Here is a 21051-nt window from a genome sequence, read left to right as displayed (position 1 = left end):
TGAGTGGTGGGTAGTCTGTTCGGAGGTCTCCTCCTTTCATTGCTTTTTCAGAGCTTCTCTGGGCTCCTGATCCATGGCCCAGAGTTCTCAATACCATCCTGAATGTTCCTTCCCCACTTTGAACGGTCATGAGCCAGAGGCTCCCAAGAGTTAGTGAGGATGTTGCAGTCCTTCAAGGAGACTTTGACCATATCCTTGATTCTTTTCCTCTGTGGCCTTGCTAATCTCTCAGCACTAAAGAGCTCAAAATAGAACATCTGTTTTGAGAGTCTGGTGTAAGGCAGGTGAATTTTTTGGCCTACCATGTTGCTTCTCCTTCCAGTGAATTTGGAGGATTTTTCAGAGACAGCATTGATGATGTTTTACAGTGCTTTGAGATTCCTGCTCTTGATCATCCATTTCTCAGAAGTACCAAGGAGGATAGGGATCATTCTGCCTGGTAGACCATGAGTTTTGTGCCAGTTCTGAGACGTTGATCTTCAAATTGACGAAAGATTGCCCAGGCACATTGAAGGTAATGGTAAATGCCCACCTAGAGGTGGGTGCTGAGAAATGGGAAGTAGTCCATGATTTCCAGAGTCTTGCCACGAACCATAATTGTCAAAGAGCAGTATGGTATGAAGTCGCAGGTCGATAGAGGACCTTTGTCTTGCAGATGTTGGGTGCAAGGCTCATCCTCCTTTTGTGCTTCAGTTAACTCATTAATAATGGCTTGGAGCTCAACCTCTGTGAATTGACCACTGCAACTCAATTACTGAAGTTTAGGTAACCTTGGTTCTTGAGTGTAGGTACCATAGGTTGTCTAATTTTCCATGAGTTCTGAAGATTAGCTTCACTTCTGTGGGAAGTTTATTGGAAGTGATCTGCAGCATTGCAGCAAGATAAACTGAAAAAAGTGGGGTTCAAATGCAGCCTTGTTTGCAATGAAGAGCTTCAATCACAAAGCTTACAGCCTTATTGTCCCTCTCTGGGAAAAGGAAGATATTCCAAAAGACCTCAGATGCTGAAATCATGACCATCTCCAAGAAAAGATGCAAGTCCAACTGTGGTAACTAGAGAGGAGTCTCCCTGCTGTCTGCCACAGGAAAATTCGTTGTTAGTGCTGTCCTCCTCTGCCTCCTCCCAGTGGCCAAACAACTGCTCCTCAAATCACAGTGTGAATCATATACCATGTGACAACTCCATTTAAAAAAAATGGAGTGACTGGCACTGGCCACCACAGACTGTCTTTTTCAACCTCACCAAAGCTTTTGTCTCCATCAGTCAGGAGGAACCATCCTCCTCAATTTCAGCTGCCCCACAGAAGTTTGTCTGTCTTATGCTTATCATGACGTGCAAGCTGTGGCATTAACCAATGGGTCTGCAAAAGAACCAGTCAATATTTATCACTTCATCACAAAAATCAGTTACTTGGGGATTGTCTCATTGCTGTTGATGGGAGCTTGTTTTGCACAAACTGGTTGTTTTCTTTTTTTATAACAATAATTACTTCTAATTGTGGGCAAATAGAATATTGGCAATAAATGATTTAAACTCTGCTTCGTGATATTTCAACTGCTTTGCAATTGTATATTTTAGAATTGCAATCACAGCTGTTTGTCTGGGATATGAACCTTCCTTATGAAATCCAGAACTTGAAGAAGCACAATGATACGAGAAGAGAAGTAACCAAGAAAATGCGGACTTGATCATTGGAAAAATTGCACATGGGCAAATACATATGAATATATTTTTAAATTAATAGTGTTTTTATATGTATTGAAAATATGAAGTGATAAACCTAATATTTTGATGTTCTAGTTAAACCATAAAAGCCTGCTTTAATATTAAAGAGATATATGAATTATTGCTGATGAAAGAACAACAGTGTCTCCCTTGCTTGTCCCATCATGCAAATCCTCTGCAACTCTACGCACTTTTGTTATTGTGATATTTGTTTAAATCTTTAGGTTTATTTAGAAATGTATGTACTTTTTGGAAACTGTCCAAAGCCAAGTGATTTACCATCATAAAATAATGCAGAGAAGGTGGGAATTATTTGATGGTTACATTATCTATGCTCTAAGTTCCAAACTGAAGGACGATATGAGAACACTGAATTTTAGTGGGCACTGAAAACAAAATCATTTTGTTGCTAAATTGGGATTTGTGCCCATCAAATTGACTTATTTAGAATCAGGTTTATCATCACTGACATACAGTATGTCGTGAAATTTGTTGTTTGCTGAAATGTAGTAAGCTATGAATGTTCCTGATCAGTTTTTGGGAATGATGCTTGGAGTTCGCTAGTGAGATGACAATAATAATCTTTGAGCTGCATGCCATATACAGGCATTTTTGAAACAAAAAGACATGGGCAGCACTGTTCATACTTGATGCTGCACTGCACATAGGAACAGAACATTCAGAGAAGTCTCAGGATTAGAAAAAGCTGATTGTCAACTGTACAAATTCCAACCATGTCCACCAAAACTTGCCACCTGAAATATTGCTTGAGATGAAACAACAAGACTTTGCCTTTAAACAGTAGGATTGTCTAACAATCCTTTAATTGTACAAGTGGAATCATCTTTTAAATAGAAAATTCCTGACACGTCTGTTTTCTTCACTTGAATGAATTCTCTCTTCTGCTCTTGGATTCCCTCTGCAGCAATTAGTATGTCCCCTAATCTCCTTGTCCCACTACTGTTTTTCCTTCTTCCCTTTTCCCATCCCATGCTGCTCTCCCTGGCCCATCCATTCACCACGTGCTCCTTTTCTGCATCCCTGCCATGTCCTCTATTTCCCATCTGCATTCATGTACAATACCAAACCTTTGTCAGTGCATACAAAAACATTTGCAGGTTTTGCCATTATATCTGACTGCCATCCCTTAATGTTGGTTTATTTTGTCCTGCCACTTTTTTTTTGGATTCCCATTCCATGCATCCTTTGGGTAGGGGGTACAAAAAGCCAAAAAATTTAAAAATATAAAGTTTAAATTTAAAATATTCTCATATTCTTAAGCCACCTCTCCCTTGGCATTTTTTATTTTGAACAGGTTGCAACTGATTATTTTTGCTAGCAGACCTCATTCAAGTTTTCTGGAAGTGCTTTAATATTCTAATTATAATTCCAAACTGTATTACCGGCTTCTTTTAAATTGCAGTATAACTAAACATACATTGAAATATTTTTCTTAAAAGGAAAATTGAATTGCAAATAGAAATTTGCAAAATAGAATGATGTGGATTGAGATTTTTCAGAATATCTATATTTTGGCTAGTTTTAATTTTGTCACAAAAAGAAGAGATCAGCTGTTGCTGATTTAATGTTAACATTAGAGGTTTCTATGTGTTGGAGTAATAACTTAATTCTCCCACATAGGACATTGACCTTTGCAGGTTTTTTAATTCAAAGAAGCAGTTCATGTTTTGGATGTTGTTCTTCTAAGCAAAAGAACAGGGAGTATGTGTGGCAAACATAAGAAAAGGCAGTGCCCTCCTAATTGTTCATTGAATCATCGGTAAATAGTAACAGTGATTAAAGAGATAAAAATAAATCCTTGTTGAGTAGGTAATGGATCAAAGAACTTCCTGATTCATAAGTACCAATATCCGTAGATGTTGTTGGCTTGTTTACACATACTTATGATTTTAGTAAGTCATTCCAAGTTGCTTTGGAACTATTTCTCAAAACAAACAAAGGTATAATTAATTCCTTCTGGCAGATCACTTAATGTTACTTAATAAGGTATTAGAATATAATATTTACTATGATGACAACATATGATATCCTATGAATACTTACAATGTATATGCAATGTAAACAGGTAATTTGCTGATGTAATTAACATTTGTGGCCACAACCCTATTGAACATACAGTAAGTGTCCCCAGCCATTGTTTTAACATGTATTGCATATAATTTTTGATATCTCTCTATTCTTCAAGATGAAAACTATGTGATCCTTGATATCCTTCTGAACAGTCTCCAATTTACTCCCACATTCCAAGGATACACAGGTTGGTAAGTTAATTGGTCACTGTAAATTGCCCCTAGTGTGTCAGTAAAGGGTAGAATCTGGAGGAGTTGATGTGAAAGTGGGGAAAATAAATCGTGATCAATGTATGATTAGTGTAAATGGGTGCATGATGGTTGAAGTGGACTTGGTTGAAGGGCATATTTTGATGTTGGATGACTCTAAGATTGTTGATATGCATCTCCATTATGTTACCCATTTTCTCCCCAGCCTTAAGCCACCAGCTGCTGAAGCCCTCATATATACCCTTGTGACTTAGAAAATCAACTAATCCTGTGGAATCTGAGTTGGTCTCTTGCATTTCATTCTGCATAAGCCTGACTTCCTCCAAAACTCAGCAACTCATATCCTAATATTCACCAAGTCCTGTTCACCAATCATTTCTGTGCTTACTGACCTGCATTGGCTCCAAAACAAAACTCTCATTGTCTTGTTTGGATTGGTCCTGAACTGCACCCCTCCCTATCTCTGCATGCAACTTGATGAAAACGTTGCATTCCTCGCTTGTCCCCTTTTGTTCATCTCCAGCTCTCTTTGCCCACTATTGGTACCTTGGGTTAAGCTGTTTAAGTTCTCTGAAATTTAGTCCCAGACCTCAGGACATTGGCATATCTCTCTTTCTTTGTATCGCTTGTTAAAACCTATCCCTTTGAGCAATCTGTTTTAAAAGCCTGGCAAATCTTGAAATCCTAGAAAGATCAAAAGCAAGTTCATGATCCACACTGTTGCAATGTCAATACAGATCAGATTCTCAAAACAGAGAATAAGAAATGTGCAATGAGTTGCAAATTTCTCGAACTTGTTGATACATGCTGGTTTGGCATTTGCTGCTCACAAATGGCATCTTGCTCTTACCTTCCCAGTTATTTTTCACAACAGCTTGGATTTCCCCATTATACTTGAATGCAGAGGATCAGGTCTGGTAATTGTTAGTGCAGTTCTGTGATTTCTAATGTTTTGACAATCATCTTTAGTGACCCCCCCCCCCCAAAAAGGGAACAATTTAATCCATTCAATCTTATAGAACATAGAAGACTACAGCACAGTACAGGCCCTTCGGCCCACAATGTTGTGTCAACATTTTATCTTGCTCTAAGATCTATCTAACCCTTCCCTCCCACATAGCCCCCTATTTTTCTATCATTCATCTGTCTAATAGTTTCTTAAATGTCCCTAATGTATCTGCCCCCACAACCTCTCCCAGCAGTGCGTTCCACTCACCCACCACTCTCTGTGTAAAAAAAAACTTACCCCTGACTACCCCTTATACCATCCTCCAATCACCTTAAAATTATGTCCCCTCGTGTTAACCATTGTCGCCCTGGGAAAAAGTCTTTGACTGTCCACTCGATCTTTGCCTCTTATCATCTTGTCCACCTCTATCAAGTCACCTCTCATCCTCCTCCTCTCCAAAGAGAAAAGCCCTAGCTCACTCATCCTATCCTCATAAGACATGCTCTCCAATCCAGGCAACATCCTGGTAAATCTCCTCTGCACCCTCTCTAAAGCTTCCACATCCTTTCTATAATGAGGCGACCAGAACTGAACACAATACTCCAAATGTAGTCTGACCAGAGTTTTATAGAGCTGCAACGTCACCTTGCGGCTCTTGAACTCAATACCCCGACTGATGAAGGCCAACACTCCATACGCCTTTATCGATCTGCGTGGCAACCTTGAGGGATCTATGGATGTGGACCCCAAGATCCCTCTGTTCCTCCACACTGCTAAGAGTCCTGCCATTAACCTTGTATTCTGCCTTCGAATTCGATCTCCCAAAGTGTATCACTTCACATTTATCTGGGTTGAACTCCATCTGCCACTTCTCAGCCCAGGTCTGCATTCTCTCAATATCCTGTTGTAATCTACAGCAACCTTCTACACTATCCACTACACCACCAACCCTTGTATCATCAGCAAACCTACTAACCCACCCTTCCACATCCTCATCCAAGTAATTTATAAAAATCACAGAGCTGGGGTCCCAGAACAGATCCCTGCAGAACACCACTGGTCACTGACCTCCAGGCAGAATACGCTCCATCTATCAGCACCCTCTGTCTTCTATGGGCGAGCCGATTCTGAATCCACACAGCCAAGTTTCCCTGGATCCCATGCCTCCTGACTTTCTGAATAAGCCTTCCATGAGGAACCTTATCAAACGCCTTCCTAAAATCCATGTACGCCACATCCACTGATCTACCTTCATCAATGTGCTTTGTCACATCCTCAAAGAATTCAGTCAGGCTCGTGAGGCATGACCTGCCCCTCACAAAGCCATGCTGACTGTCCCTAATCAGTCTATACTTCTCCAAATGCCCATGAATCCTGTCTCTAAGAATCTTCTCCAGTGATTTGCCCACCACTGAAGTAAGACTCACTGGTCTGTAATTCCCAGGGTTATCCCTACTTCCTTTCTTAAAGGAACAACGTTTGCCACCCTGCAATCATCCGGCACTACTCCTGTGGCTAGTGAGGACGCAAAGATCATCACCAAAGGCACAGCAATCTCTTCCCTAGCTTCCCCTAATAACCTTGGATATATCCCGTCCAGCCCTGGTGCCTTATCTATCCTAATGTTTTTCAATAGTTCCAGCACATCCTCTTTCCACACACCGACATGCCCTAGCGTATCAGTCTGTTGTACGCCATCCTCACAAACGTCAAGGTCTCTCTCTCTGGTGAGTACCAAAGCAAAGTATTCATTAAGGACCTCCCCTACCCCTTTCGACTCCAGGCACATGTTTCCTCTTTTATCCCTGATCGATCCTACATTCACTCTAGTCGTCCTCTTATTCTTCAAATACGTGTAGAAGGCCTTGGGGTTTTCCTTAATCCTACTCGCCAAGGACTTCTCATGCCCCCTTCTAGCTCTCCTAAGTCCATTCTTAAGCTCCCTCCTGGCTACCTTGTAACTCTCCAGAGCCCTGTCTGATCCATGCTTTCTAAACCTTAGGTAAGCTTCATTCTTCCTCTTGACAAGATATTCTACATCTCGTGTCAACCATGGTTCCTTCACTCCACTATCCTTACTCTGCCTCAGTGGATAAACTTATCCAGAACCTCATGCAAGTACTCCCTAAACAACCTCCACATTTCCGCTGTGCAGTTCCGCAGGAACATCTGTTCCCAATTTACGCTCCCAAGTTCCTGCCTCATTCCTGCACATAGTAAAAACCAATACTTCAAAAAAAAATTGCCATTTTATGTCTTAATCTAATGATTATTTCTCTTGCAGTACATAATTCACTACCTCTATTCCACTGTTCAAGAAATAATTATCCTTAATCAATACATTTCATTGATTAAGGAAGATGCAACTTGTGGCACTCATTGTCTATTACCCTGATATGTTGTTATCCTGCTTTGCTGGTTTCACCAAGAAGATTTGGCCCCATACAATTTTTTGATTCGGCACTCTCATGAAGTGCATTGGAATGTTTTATTGCATTAAAAATGCTATAATATTGTTGTTGAATGTGGTGTTTTTAAGTACCTCATGATTTTTTTTCTGCAGTGGAAACCCTATTTGGGTTTCAGTTCTTATTCAGTTAGCAGGTAGTCATTTCAATATTTGATTTTATATACATTTTTGTCACATGAGGATACAATCCATGCTGCAACACTGCTCTCATTTGTTTGTATTCTCTAGAAGTGGGACTGGGATTCGATTGCATTGTTTTAAGCTCTGGGGGTCCCCATTTGTTTTTACTTAAATCACAATTTATGGTTGGCACATTGAGCAACTTGTGAGATTGAATCACGCATTTTGCATGCACAAATCTGAAACCTACAAAGCATGTAATGCTGACATCAATTGATGCCTGCCTCTCAAATTGGGCTGTGTATATTGCAACTAACTTGCACTGTGTGTGAATACACAGGAAATCAAGTCTGATAGGAAGTAGAAGCTCTGCCACTCCTCAATGACATGGATTTGTTGGGGACTGACTCAAGAACTGGCTGAAGGTCTTTGGCAAGGAAAGCCAATTATCTCATCTTCCAGGAGCATCACCCTTATCTCTATGTGATGAAAGAGCAATGTGTGCTGATGCTAAGATTTTCAAAGCAAATGGTCATTGAGATTTATGACGGTCTGCAGGCACTATTCTAGTATGCTCCCGTGTCTGGACCACCCTGTGTGTGATGGTGAAGGTTGCAATAATACAGAAATTATCGGACTTGGTCTTTCGTACCAAGTGGTGGCTAACAGGGGATATCAACACAGTCACAGAAAAAATTTCACGTTGCCAAGTTTAGGTCATACCCAAGTTCTAGATCTGCAATGCAGCAGGACTAACTGCTTCCCCACTGATCTACCAGGTCTTCACGGTCAATACTATATACCTTGGAAGTTCAAGGTTGATTTATTTTGAGACACTACCCACATTTATAACCTTTGTGTTGAACTAGCACTTTGCCCTTGGGGAATGAAGGCTATATATTTAAGCTGTTGTAAGTGCTACAGACTACAACTACAGACAGAACTGTGGGTTCACTAGGAAAATCATACTAATATTTGTTGGGGTTCACAAACAGCTCGGAATAAATAACATTGCAGGGTCTTCAGTCTGTAGTGTTAATGCTCACTCTCTTTCTACAGGTCCTGCCTGACTTGCTGAATGCTTCCAACATTTTCTGTTTTAATTTGAGATTTCCAGCACTGGAGTTATTTGATTTTTATTTTGACATTCGGACTGGTTAGGGGGTGTCCTATAGTACACACCAGGGAAGGATGACTGCTTTGCCTTTGCTTTCTCAGTCAGCAGCCAGAGGAGGAAAAGGAGCAGAAGCAACAAGAATGAAATGGATGGTAATGAGAAGAGGCCCTGTCTGGGCACAATCCCAGAATAGCCCAATTGCTCTGCAGTTTAGTTGAGGATCCCACTGTACTGCAATAGGGCTAATATGAAGAGTCTGTCCTCATGTGCATCAAGACCTTGACACCTATGTCAGGCTCCTTTTTATTGACTATAGCTCCAACTTCAAAACTATGATTCCAAACAAGCTCATCTCCAAACTCCAAGACCTAGGACTTGGCATCCCCCTCTTCAACTGGATCCTTGACTTCCTGAGCAGACTTCAATCAGTAAGGATAAATAACATCACCTTCTCCACAATTATCCTCAATACCAGTGCTCCACAAGGCTGCATCCTCAGCCATCTACCACCTATGCACCCATGATTGTAAAGGGCTGAGGCTTCTATGATGTCTCCATTTACAAGTTTGCTGATAACACCACTGTCGTGGGCCTGGTCTCAAACAACGACAAAATGGACTACAGGAAAGAGTTAGAAGGCTTAGTGGCATGGTGTCAAGATAACAACTTCCCTCAATGCCAGTAAAACAAAAGAGCTGATCAGGAAATGGGGTGGAATACACACCCCTGTCTGCATAAATAGTGCTGAGGTGGAGATTGTTGAGAACTTCAAGTTCCTTGGTGTAAATGTCACCAACAATTTGTCCTGGTCCAGCCACATCAGTGCTACGGCCAAGAGAGCAGACCAGTGCCTCTACGTCCTCAGAAGGCTAAGGAAATTTGGCATGTCCAAGATGACACACCAACTTTCACAGATGCACAAGAGAAAGCATCTTATCCAGATGCATCACAGCTTGATGTGGCAACTGCTCTGCCCAAGACCACAAGAAATTGCACAGGGTTGTGAATGCAGCCCAGTATATCACGCAAACTGTGCGGCCCAGTATATCATGCAAACTAGCCTCTTCCCCCATTAACTCTGTCTACACTTCCCACTGCCTCGGGAAAACAGTCTAGATAATCAAGGACTCCCAACCTGGTCATTCTCTCTTCTCCCAACTCCTATTGAGCAGAAGATAACAAAAGCTTCAGCACGCATACTACCAAGCTCAAGTACAGCTTTTCTCCTGCTGTTATCAGTCTCTTGGACAGTCTTCTTGTATGAAAAAGATGAACTCTTGATCTCTCAATCTACGTCTTCATGACCTTGAACTTCATTTGTCTACCTTCACTGCACTTTCTCTATAACTGTAACATTATATTCTGCATTCTGTTTTTTACTTTTTGTACTACCTTGAAGTACATGTGTATGGAATGATCTGTCTGGATGGCATGCCAACAAAAGCTTTTCATTGTATAGTCGGTACTTTTGATAATAAACCAATTACCAATTGATCCTTTGGGTTCTTCACCCTAAGGTAGCATCTTGCAAGCAGCTCAAATATGATCTTGCTACACTTGAATAGCATGTGACTCATTAGTTTGACTGCACCACTTCAAGACTGAGGGCTCATTTCAGGATAACATTACAGGTTGCTCCTGTGTGAGATTGAGGTGTGACTGGTTGCCCTTGGGCCAACATCTGGGCATGGATGTGCCTTGTGGATTTTCCTTCCTTAGAATTAACCTTACTTGGCACCGAGCGCACTGTGTTCCACTGGTGCACTGAATCTGACCCCGTTTCTGTCCCTGTACCGCTCATTTCATCCATTCCATGGACTTTAGTTTTCTTCATTATGCATTCTGTGCAATAATATTTTCCAACCCATAAAGTGCACACTTTTTCTCAGAACCAATGTATTTCTTTCTTAACCATTCATGTTGCTATCTAGAATACCCACAACATCAAAGCTACCTTGGTTGTACTTGCTCTGTTCTGCCTTGATTGCACATAATTTCTTCTCTTAGACATCCAAGTTTGGATTGTCCATGGTTTTACCTAGCTGTATGTATTATTCTGGAGCTGATTACAACTTGGATAGTATCCATGCTCTCAGTCAGGACAAGGATTTTGCAAATAATCTGATCTTTGATAAATCAGTCCAAATAGTGAGCAGAATAGGGATAAAATGTACATGAAAATCTCAAGGAAATGTATAAAAATATTTGAGCAATATTAGTTGGTGATATCCATTATCCTAATCCACACTTTAAAAAGTAAAAGAAATGAAATTTAAGAATTCCTAAAACAAGGACCGGCGAGAAAAATGTATTTCATCATACTCCTGGCAAGCCTTGTTGATGGAGAAAGGCTTTGGGGTATCAGGAGAGGAGTCACTCACTGCAGGATGCCCAGGCTTGTCAGTCCATGCCTTAATGTTGCAGAGGTTTTGCTGAAAATAAGCTACTTCATTTGCAGAGTAGTTATAAATGAAATTAAACATTGTCCTATCATCAGCAAACATCACAATTTTTGACTTTGATAGAAGGAAGGTCATTGAAGAAGCAGCTGAAGATGATTAGCTCTGGGACACTACCCTGAGGAAGACACAACTGTCACCTCTTGAGCATCGTATGACTCCAGCCATTGGGGTGTTTTCCTCTTGATGCAGTTTTACCAGGATCCTTGATGCCGCACTTGTTGAATGCTGTCTTGCAGTCCTTCTCACCTCACTTTTGGAATTCACTCTTTCATCCATATTTGGGCCAATGTTCTGGTGAGGTTTGGAGTTGTGGTCTTGGCAAAACCCAAACTGAGGATTGGGCAAGAAGGTTATAAGGGAATAAATTCTTTTTGATAACACAGCCAACAACATTTGTCAGCTTTTTGCTCAAGAATGGAGATAGACTGATTAGATAGTAATCGGCCAGCTTGGATTTCTCCTGATGGGGAATATTCTTAGAGCCTGTTCCTCCTGCTCACTCTTTAACTTTCCATCATTTACCAAGAAGTATGACACGACTGCATGGCTGTGATCTGATAAATTGGTCGTTGGGTCACTTAACTGTTGGTAGCTTTTTTTTTGGGGGGGGGGGAGTGTTTTGTGGATGTGCAATCCTGTGTTGCACGTTCACTTGGGTGGCATTTCATTTTTGGGTGAACCTGGTGCTGCCCCTGACCTACTCTTCTCCACTCCTCATTAAATGGGGATATGCTAGATCGTGAAGTTACAGATTGCAGGTTTACATTTTTGTTGCTGTTGGTAGTCCGTGTAATCTCCTGGATGCCCAGTTTCAATCTGTCAGATCTGTTCTTGGTCAATCCAATTTAGCAAAATGATAGTGTTGCATAATGGATGGCAGACACAATGAAGAATGGAATTCATGAAGTGGTCAGTTCTGCAAAAGTTGTTATGAGCAATTGCACCTGCTACAGGTAAGTTGGTAAAGTCAAGTTCAAGTAGATTTATCCCTTGTGTCTGTTCACTCATTATCTCTGTGGACCAAATATTACCAAGCTGAGAGACGTGTGGCACCTCGACTATATCTAATGACAATGGAAATACAAGAACTCATGCTTGTGCAATTTCTACTATTTCTTTGTTCTGCAAACCAGGATCTATTTGATTCAGACTATGTGAGATCAACTTTTTTTTTTGCAAAACTAATCTGTCAAATCTTTTGTAAAAGACCTCAAAAAAGTATGGATTAACAAAGGATGTCAAGCATAGATTTAATTTTTAATGAAGTAAATGAGAGTTAATGAAACTGGTGAATTAATTGGTGAATAAATGACATGCCAGCAGAATATGGAAACATGGTGCAGCAGGGTAGTTGGTAATTTAGGAATAAAACTGGCTAGATTATGGAAAGCCGAGTACTCGTGTAGAAATACGTCTTTAATTGGAGAGAAATACACAGTGCAGTCTTCTGGGCATTGTTATTAAAATCATTACTTCACTTTTTATATAAAATGACATGGCTATCTTGTATGCATTTTTGTGTTTACATATGATATTTAAAGTTAACATAGTAACGCCTAAATATGCAAGCATGTTGTAGACATCATGAAAATATTAACAATTTGGTGAAACTATCAGGCACATAGTAGATGCAATTTAATACAATTAGGTATGAAGTGATATCTTTTTGTGGGGAAAAACAACAAGCTGAGACTGTAAAATATAAATGGTACTATTTTGATAGTAGTAGAAGGTACAATGGTAAATCTAAGAACAGAGGTCTTGGAGGAGGATATTTATAAGTCTTTGAAGGTAGCAGTGCAAGTTGAAAAGTGAGTTAAGAAAACAAATAGCGGGGCAAGAAAGTCATCCAAATATTTCTTTTTAGAAAGCTGGTCAAGTCCCAGCTGGTGTACCATAATATGAAGAAGAATGCCAAAGCTCTGGCCAGCCAACAAAAGTCTGGCAAAGAAGCAAGAGTCTTAATGTGTAAAGAGATGGGAGAAGCTAGAGTTGTACTCATTAGAGTATAGAAGGTTACAGAAAAAAACAAAATGGAGGCATTCATAATTAGGAAAAGAAATTGCATTCCCTACCAGAAGTCAAGGTGATGTACTGTTGTCTGAAACCAGCACATAGAGGGAAAGAGTCACTCGTGGTCATCCTTCACAGCCATCTAAAACCTTCATTGCAAAAGAGCAACTGTAGACTAGCTTGGCTGAAAATTCTGAGGGAGCACTATACAGATATTAATAGAGGAGGCAAAGGCTTACAGAAGGCAGACACTACAAGAACATGTAAGTGAATATTCAATGATTGCATGATTTTATTACTGACTAAATGTATAAAATTGTTTAGTGTGTATATTTGCTAGTTGTATTCATTGTTCATGCTCAAATAGATCATGAGATGATCAGCTACAGATAGATGATAATTGTATTATCATTGGGATTTGAGCTCTTTTTTCTGTTGTAATCATTAGTGGATACAGGGAGGTCAGCTTGCTTTTCTCAACTCCAAATTGCCATTGAAGGTGTCGGGGAATTATCTTTCTGATCTGTTCCAATGAGGAAACTCCACATTGCTGACAGGTGGGCAGCTCCAACATGCTGAGTGAAGAATCATTAGAAGAACAAGTATATACTCTCAAGCAAGGATCCTGTGTGGCTTCCAGATGTCAGGTTATCAAAGCATGGTTAATGTACAGATAGATTGCTAAAGGTGACAATGGAGCAGGCGGCTTTGTGATGCATAAGTTGAAGCCTTGCTTCAAATGTATAAATGGCAGACGTGTGAGGCAAAAATGTTCACTGTACTGGATGAAAAGAATGTGTTATGACATGTAGAACTTGATAAAGAGAACTAGTTGGCAAATTCAAGAGATTATTAGATAAGCATATGGAGGAATTTAAGCTAGAGGGATATATGGGAGGAAGGGGTTAGATAGTCTTAGGAGTGGTTTGAAGGTTGGCACAATATGGTGGGCTGAAGGGCCTGTATTGTGCTGTATTGTTCTATGTAGTGTTTGACCTGTTTCAACACACCATTTGCTGGATAACATTGAAAAAGAATGCCATTTGGTCTTAGTATGGTATCAGGTACAGTATATTGGCACAAATAGGTTTGAGGAGTTGTTCATGGAATGCTTTTCAGTCAGCTTTCTGGAACAACATGTTGAGGAACCAAGTAGGGAACAGTTATTTTGAATTTTGTGTCATGCATGAAAACACATTATTCCAAATCCTTGGGGAAAGAGTGTTCATAATGTAATAGAGTTGCAAACTGAGTTTAAGAATAAAATGGTTTAGCATAAAGTTAGATTATTAAATAACACAAAATATGATTATGTCCATGAATCCTAAAATATAAAACACATCACTCAATCTGGCTTCTAAGATTTGTTGTGAGAGACATTTCGTGTCTCCACTTTGCAGTCCAGGACTCCATAAGTGAATTGCAAGAGTGGATATCTGAGTGTGAAGGTTTACATTTCACAAAGTAGAATTGAGAATGAAAACATTATGGAGAGGTTCAAAGTTGTATTAGATTAAGAGTAGGATTACTTTGTGATTAAGTTATTGGACTGTATGGGGAGATGATCAAGTATTGATTGAGTGTTGATGGGGGGATTGGTTGGGGAAGGATCTAGGGGCACATTTGGGGGGGTGGGTTGTGGTCAATTGTGGAGACAATGGAGGGGCTAGCATGAGGACAAAAGCAGGAAAAGATTCAGCAGGAATGATCTCTTTTATTTAAAAAAAATGCATTAAAATCTAAATCGACTTAAAAGAAGATAAATGCATCAAACTCCCTGGCACTGGATCATCTAAGATTGGGCCTTCTTTAACTAATGCTGAAACAGACCATAACTTTCTTGTTAAAACCTGTATATTAATGGCCATGTACAGGTATCATATACACAATTTTATAAATTGACATCAAAATATAGGAAGTATACATATGGAATACACAGAACAAAAATCTGGGTGCATGTGAATTTAACAACATTTTGACAAAATTCCAGTGCACACAAACATACACTATTACAAAAGAGAGTGAACATTGCCATAAAACTGTTCATAATTTTGAAGATTGCTATCAGACAGAACTGTGAATTGGAAGATATCAAATCTTGTTTGAGGAAGGTCATGGTAATAGAGCACTTGGCAAATAACTATGATCGTTGCAGGGAAGATAAAATATTTTGAAAGATAAATACAGTGTGCACCTGCTTTATGGCAGTTTGGGTAATGGAAACTTGTACGCATGGAATTCACATCACTGCCAAAAAAGTCTGAGATAATGAATGAAATTTGCTCCAATGGAATTTATGTGAGAACAATGACTGAATAAACAAAATGTGAAAGAAACAACAAATTTTGTCAAGGCTTTGCATTATGGAAAATCGCACTATGAATGGTTGTCTAGGAACACAATCCCTCCATAAAGTGGGGGTGTTCTGTATTGTTTAACAGAGGCCTGGACTAATAATGCAGAAAAATGAGCAACAAAAAAAGTCTTGACAATTGCATAAGGAAACAGGTGAGAATAACTATTGTTATGGGATGCAGTTAGATTACTAACAGGAATATTATAATTATCGTAGATTAGCCAGAAGCATTTCTCATGCATTCTAAAAGATTCACCACTCATACACTTTTGGATCCTGTTGCGAGATAATTAATCTTCTGTCAGAAAGTTAATAGTCATTACCAAACAATCCTCACAGGTATTAACATACAATGGTTTATTAAATGTTAACTAGAAAAGATATTTCATATCCTGTATAATGATGATATCAGCATCTGACTTCATGACTTGCATTAATTTCCGAAGCCATTTTATGAAAAAGTTGAGTATATAAAAAAAATGATCAGAGGACATTGACATTTAAGTTAATTTTAATTTGTGTTTAGGAGCAGAATATTACACTCTGGTGATTAATTCAACTATCTTACCACGCAATAGGGCAGGAAATTAAAATAATATTTTTAAAAAGCTGCAGATGCTGGAAATCTGAAATCAAAATGGAAAAACTCAGCAGGTCAGATAACACCTGTGGAGGAAAAAATAGTTTATGTTTCAGGTTGAAGACTCTTCATGAGAACATCCAGTTCTGATGAAGGGTTTTCTATCTGAAACGTTAACTGTTTCTCTTTCCATAGATACTGCCTGACTTGAGATTTCCTGCACTTTGTGTTTTGATTTCAAGTAGTAGGCAGCTCTGAAAACTGGATCCAACTGTGAAACTTTCCAAAAATGATAAAAAGCAGATATAATCATACTTTCTTTCATCAGTATTAATCAGATAGATGGTTGCCAATAGGTTGCCTATCTACTTCAGTTCCAATACAAGTGCTAAGTGAAAATGTATGCCATTAATTACTTTATTTATGAAACTAATATGCTTCACTATTATGGGCATCTGTGTTACAGAAATAATATCTTGGTAAAATATTAAGCTGTTGATAAGTTACAGTGATATAAACCTCCAAAAACTGAAGAATTAAGATAAAATGAATATTCATAAAGGAGCAGTGATAGATTTTAGTTGTATAAAGGGCATTAAAGAACATGAAACCAAGGCAGATGATGGAGTTGAAATACATATGAGAAATGATCTAATTGAATAGTGGGACAGACTTGAAAGCAGCATTCCATAAGATAGGGGCTGATATTTTCCCTCAGTGCCACTTTCTTGAATTCTCATATCTGATATCTTCTTACGATAGAGGAGACCATTCTGCCCATCAAGTCAATGCCAGTCTTTAGAGCAATCCCATCAATCCAAATATTTCCTTGTATCCCATTCTCCTTCATTTGATGATCATGATTCTCTGACTAGAGAAACAAAGGACTGCAGATACTGGAGTCTAGATGAAAAACACGATGATGCTGGAGGAACACAGCAGGCCAGGCAGCATTCATGGAGAAAAGCAGGCGGTCAACGTTTTGGGTCAGGACCCTTCTTCAGGACTGAAGATAGGAAAAGGGGAAGCCCGATATATAGGAGGGAGAAGCAGAGCAGTGACAAGTGGACAAACGAGGGAAGGTGGGGTGCACACAAGGTGGTGATAGGTAGATGCAGGTAAGAGATGGTGATAGGCAGGTGCGGGGGAGGAGGGGAGAGCAGATCAACTGGGGGATGGGTAAAAGGTAAGAAGACAGGAAAAAAGGCTGGGAAAGGAAAGAAGAGAAGAGGAATGGTGGGATGAGTGGGGTGGTTACCTAAAGTGGGAGAATTCAACGTTGATGTATATTGAGCTTCCCCTTTTCCTATCTTCAGTCCTAAAGAAGGGTCCTGACCTGAAACGTTGACCGCCTGCTTTTCTGCACGGATGCTGCCTGGCCTGCTGAGTTCCTCCAGCATCATCATGATTCTCTGACTCCTTACCAACACTCAGGAATTTACAGTAACCAATTTGCCAACCAACCAGCACATGTTTGAGTTGTGGGAGGAAACTGGGGCAATTGGAATAAACTTGCATGAACATGGGGAAAATGTGCAAACTTTATAAAGACAGTAGCAGAGGTCAGGATGGATTCCAAGTCATTCTACCTATGAGACATCAGCACGACCTGCTCTGCTGCTGTGTCACTCGTATCCCTTGATTTCCTTAATATCTAAAAATGTATTGATCTCTGCCTTGAATATATTTAGTGACTCTCCCACCACAGCCCTCTTGGGCAGATAATTCCAACAATTCACTCCCCTGTGAGGGAAGCGATTTCTTACCATGACTTGAGTGATTGACTCTTTATTTTGAAACTGTCACTCTGGTTCCAGTCACCACAACAAGGGAGAACATCAGTCCTGCATTTACACCCTCATTCTTCTCAACTCAAAAAGTGATTGGCTCCGTCTGCTTAACATCTAGTTTCATACAACAAACCCACTATCGACATGGTCAAGAAAATGCACCTGTGCCTTTACTTCCTCAGCAGTCTAAAGAACATCAGCATCTCTCTGCTGACCCTCGCCAATTTTTACAGATGCACCATAAAAAGCATCCTATCTGGATGCACCATGGTTTGTTATAGCAATTGCTCTGCCCAAGACTGCAAGAAACTGAAGAGAGTTTTGCACACAGCTCAGCACATCACCGAAACCAGCCTTCCCTCTATGGACTCAGTCTACACTTCTCACCTCCCTGATAAAGCAGCCAAAATAATCAAAGACCCTATCCATCCCGGACATTCCCTCTTCTCCCCCTTCCCATCGGGTAGAAGATACAAAAGTCTGAATGCATGTGCCACCAGGCTCAAGGACAGTTTCTATCCCTCTGTTATAAGACTATTGAATGGTTTCCTTGTATGATGAGATGGGCTCTTGACCTCACAATCGACCTCATTATGGCCTTGCACCTTTTTGACTACCTGCACTACACTTTTTTTGTAACAGAATACTTCTGCATTCTGTTTTCTCTTGTACTACCTCAATGCACTGATGTGATGAAATGATCTGTATGGATGGCATGTAGAACAGTATTTCACTGTATCTCAGTGCATGTGGCAATAATAAACCAAATTACCAATCCCAGGAATAACCTAAACTGCACTCCCTCCAGCATGGATATGTCCTTCCTTAATCAGGGAGGGCAAACCTGTTCACAGTATTCCAGATGAAGTCTCAGCAGGTTCCTTCATAATCTCAATATATCATCTCTACTCTCAAATTCAATTCCTTTTGCAATAAAGGCCAGCATAATGTTTGCCTTCTTAATTGTTTTTGTACTTAACAGGCAACAATATTATAGTGCATCAAAAAATTGAAATCCAATTTCGAGGCAATAAGGTTTTAAACAAAAGTACTTGCTTCTTTTTGAGGGAAAAATTCACTTCAAATTCCTGGCTTCAGTGGAGTGGAAGGTATTTTGGTGAGAGTACATCCTGCTGTTACTCTTATATAGTGCACTTAATACTACTGAACAGGGCTGAATTTCTAGGTTTCTGTACATAACCAAACATCCTTTTCAAATAAAACAAGTGTATGGTCACAAATCAATGAACAATAGGGTTTGAATCATTGCTCACTGGCAAATTACTTAATGTGCAATGAATGAGATTCCTAGCCAAATAACCATTCTGTATTATTTTATGTACTTCCAAAAATATACATTTTTTGTTCCTGGTGTCTTGCTTTTCCTTCATTCACTCCTTATTTATACAACCATTGAACCAAGATCCCTTTTCTCCAACATATTATTAATCTACCTTGCAAAGCATTACCTTACTTCTAATAAACAGCAGAATATACCCTTCCTTTTGCCCAAACTCAGTTATTTGTAAAAAGATTAGTTAAGTTAGCTTTATTAGTCACGTGTACATCGAAACACACAGTGAAATGCATCTTTTGCATAGTGTTCTGGGGGCAGCCCACAAGTGTCGCCACGTTTCTGGCGCCAACATAGCATGCCCACAACTTCCTAACCTGTATGTCTTTGGAATGTGGGAGGAAACTGGAGCACCAGGAGGAAACCCACACAGACACGGGGAGAATGTACAAACTCCTTACAGACAGTGGCTGGATTTAAACCTGAGTCGCTGGCGCTGTAAAGCATTATGCTAACCACTACACTACCATGCCTGCCAAAAAAGTTTTCATATGTTTCCTGACACCCCTTAATGAATATTTTATAATAAACTTATTCTTGTATAAGATTTGGAAAAGATGGAATGATTTATGTGTTTAACTAAATATTTTGAACTGCATTTGATTTAATGCTTAATTGGACATTATGAGTGTGATGTGCCATTTGGATCTCTGATGTACTTTAATAATTAGCTATAAAATTTACAATTTCTAGAATTTCCACAATTCTATTCCTCATAATCCTGTCTAAAAGTAAATTAATATCTCCTGTGTCATTGGTAAGCGGCTGGCAGGAAACCATTTGCTGGTTAGACTGCTCAATGCATGATGCAAAGTGATAAAGTGTTTGCTGTTCATTTGTATTGTATGCTTGGGGTGTAATGTCAATCATAGAACATGGGTATTCATGAAACAGCCATGTATTGTGGCTATTTTCCTGAGGATCAGTGTTAATGACCTGATGCTATTTTAGGGATGTCACTGCCCCATTTCACACTTGACAGCTCCAGTTAAAGTCAGTAGTCTTGTCATTAATATCAAGTTCCTCCACAGGTGAACTTGCCTTTCAGACACTTCCAAAGCAATAAGTTAATATGTGTAGTTCTTTGGTCTCTTTTATGTCTGCTACACTTTTAATGAGATCATGTAAAAAATTCTTTCCAAATCTATTTGCCTTGTTAGCTCTCTCCCTCAAAACCTATCACTTTGAGCACCACTTGGATTGCTGCCTTAATTTTTTCCTATAATTGTGCAGTGTCTGAGTATTAACTCTGAGAAGTGCCATGGGACTTTATATTTTGTCAAATAAGCTTTAAATAGACAGTGTACAATGGTGCAGCAGGTGGAGGTGGCAAACACCTTGTCAAGCTTATTTTCTTCCATCGTGGAAGTTATGATCAACTTTCAATCATCAGTAACTGCTTCTTTTATTCCTCTTATCTGTTACTTTCTTCTTCCCCTCTTCCCCATGTGAAGCATTCTGAGAAATTTATGTTGTTAGAGGTGTCACATAGATAGAGGTAGCAGTTACAGTTCTCCTTCTGTAAATCACATTTGATTATTCCACACAAAATAAAGCATTTTCCATATGTTAGCAATGTGGATGAGCAAAGGTGATATGTTAATTTAGATCAAGATTCATTCTTTTATCAGCCTTGCTATTCCACTTTTCTAGATGCAAGATGCAAAGGAAAACATGGAACAGATTTATTGTTAACATTTATTTCCTCCCTGCTGCCTTCCTTTGGGTCCCATTGCACTGCTTTCTAATTGAAATGTTGGCAAGGTTGCTTTCAATGGTCTTTGGAAGCAAATGCTGGGAAACAAGTGGCCTAAT

At 39.6% G+C, this 21051-nt stretch overlaps 1 protein-coding gene across 1 annotated transcript in view; it reads left to right on the top strand.

Annotated features, from left to right (window-relative positions):
* Positions 1-7492, top strand: part of lrrk2 (leucine-rich repeat kinase 2) — a 125930-nt gene extending 118438 nt beyond the window's left edge. Inside the window, exon 51 of the mRNA XM_052033742.1 lies at positions 1579-7492. Coding sequence (XP_051889702.1) covers positions 1579-1688 — 110 coding nt within the window. The 3' untranslated portion in view covers positions 1689-7492. The remainder of the gene's footprint in view (positions 1-1578) is intronic.
* The last annotated feature ends 13559 nt before the right edge of the window (positions 7493-21051 follow it).

The sequence above is a fragment of the Pristis pectinata genome, chromosome 19, assembly GCF_009764475.1.
Source record: "Pristis pectinata isolate sPriPec2 chromosome 19, sPriPec2.1.pri, whole genome shotgun sequence".
In the NCBI taxonomy this organism is placed as follows: Eukaryota; Metazoa; Chordata; class Chondrichthyes; order Rhinopristiformes; family Pristidae; genus Pristis; species Pristis pectinata.
This window is presented reverse-complemented; position numbering and strand designations above follow the sequence as displayed.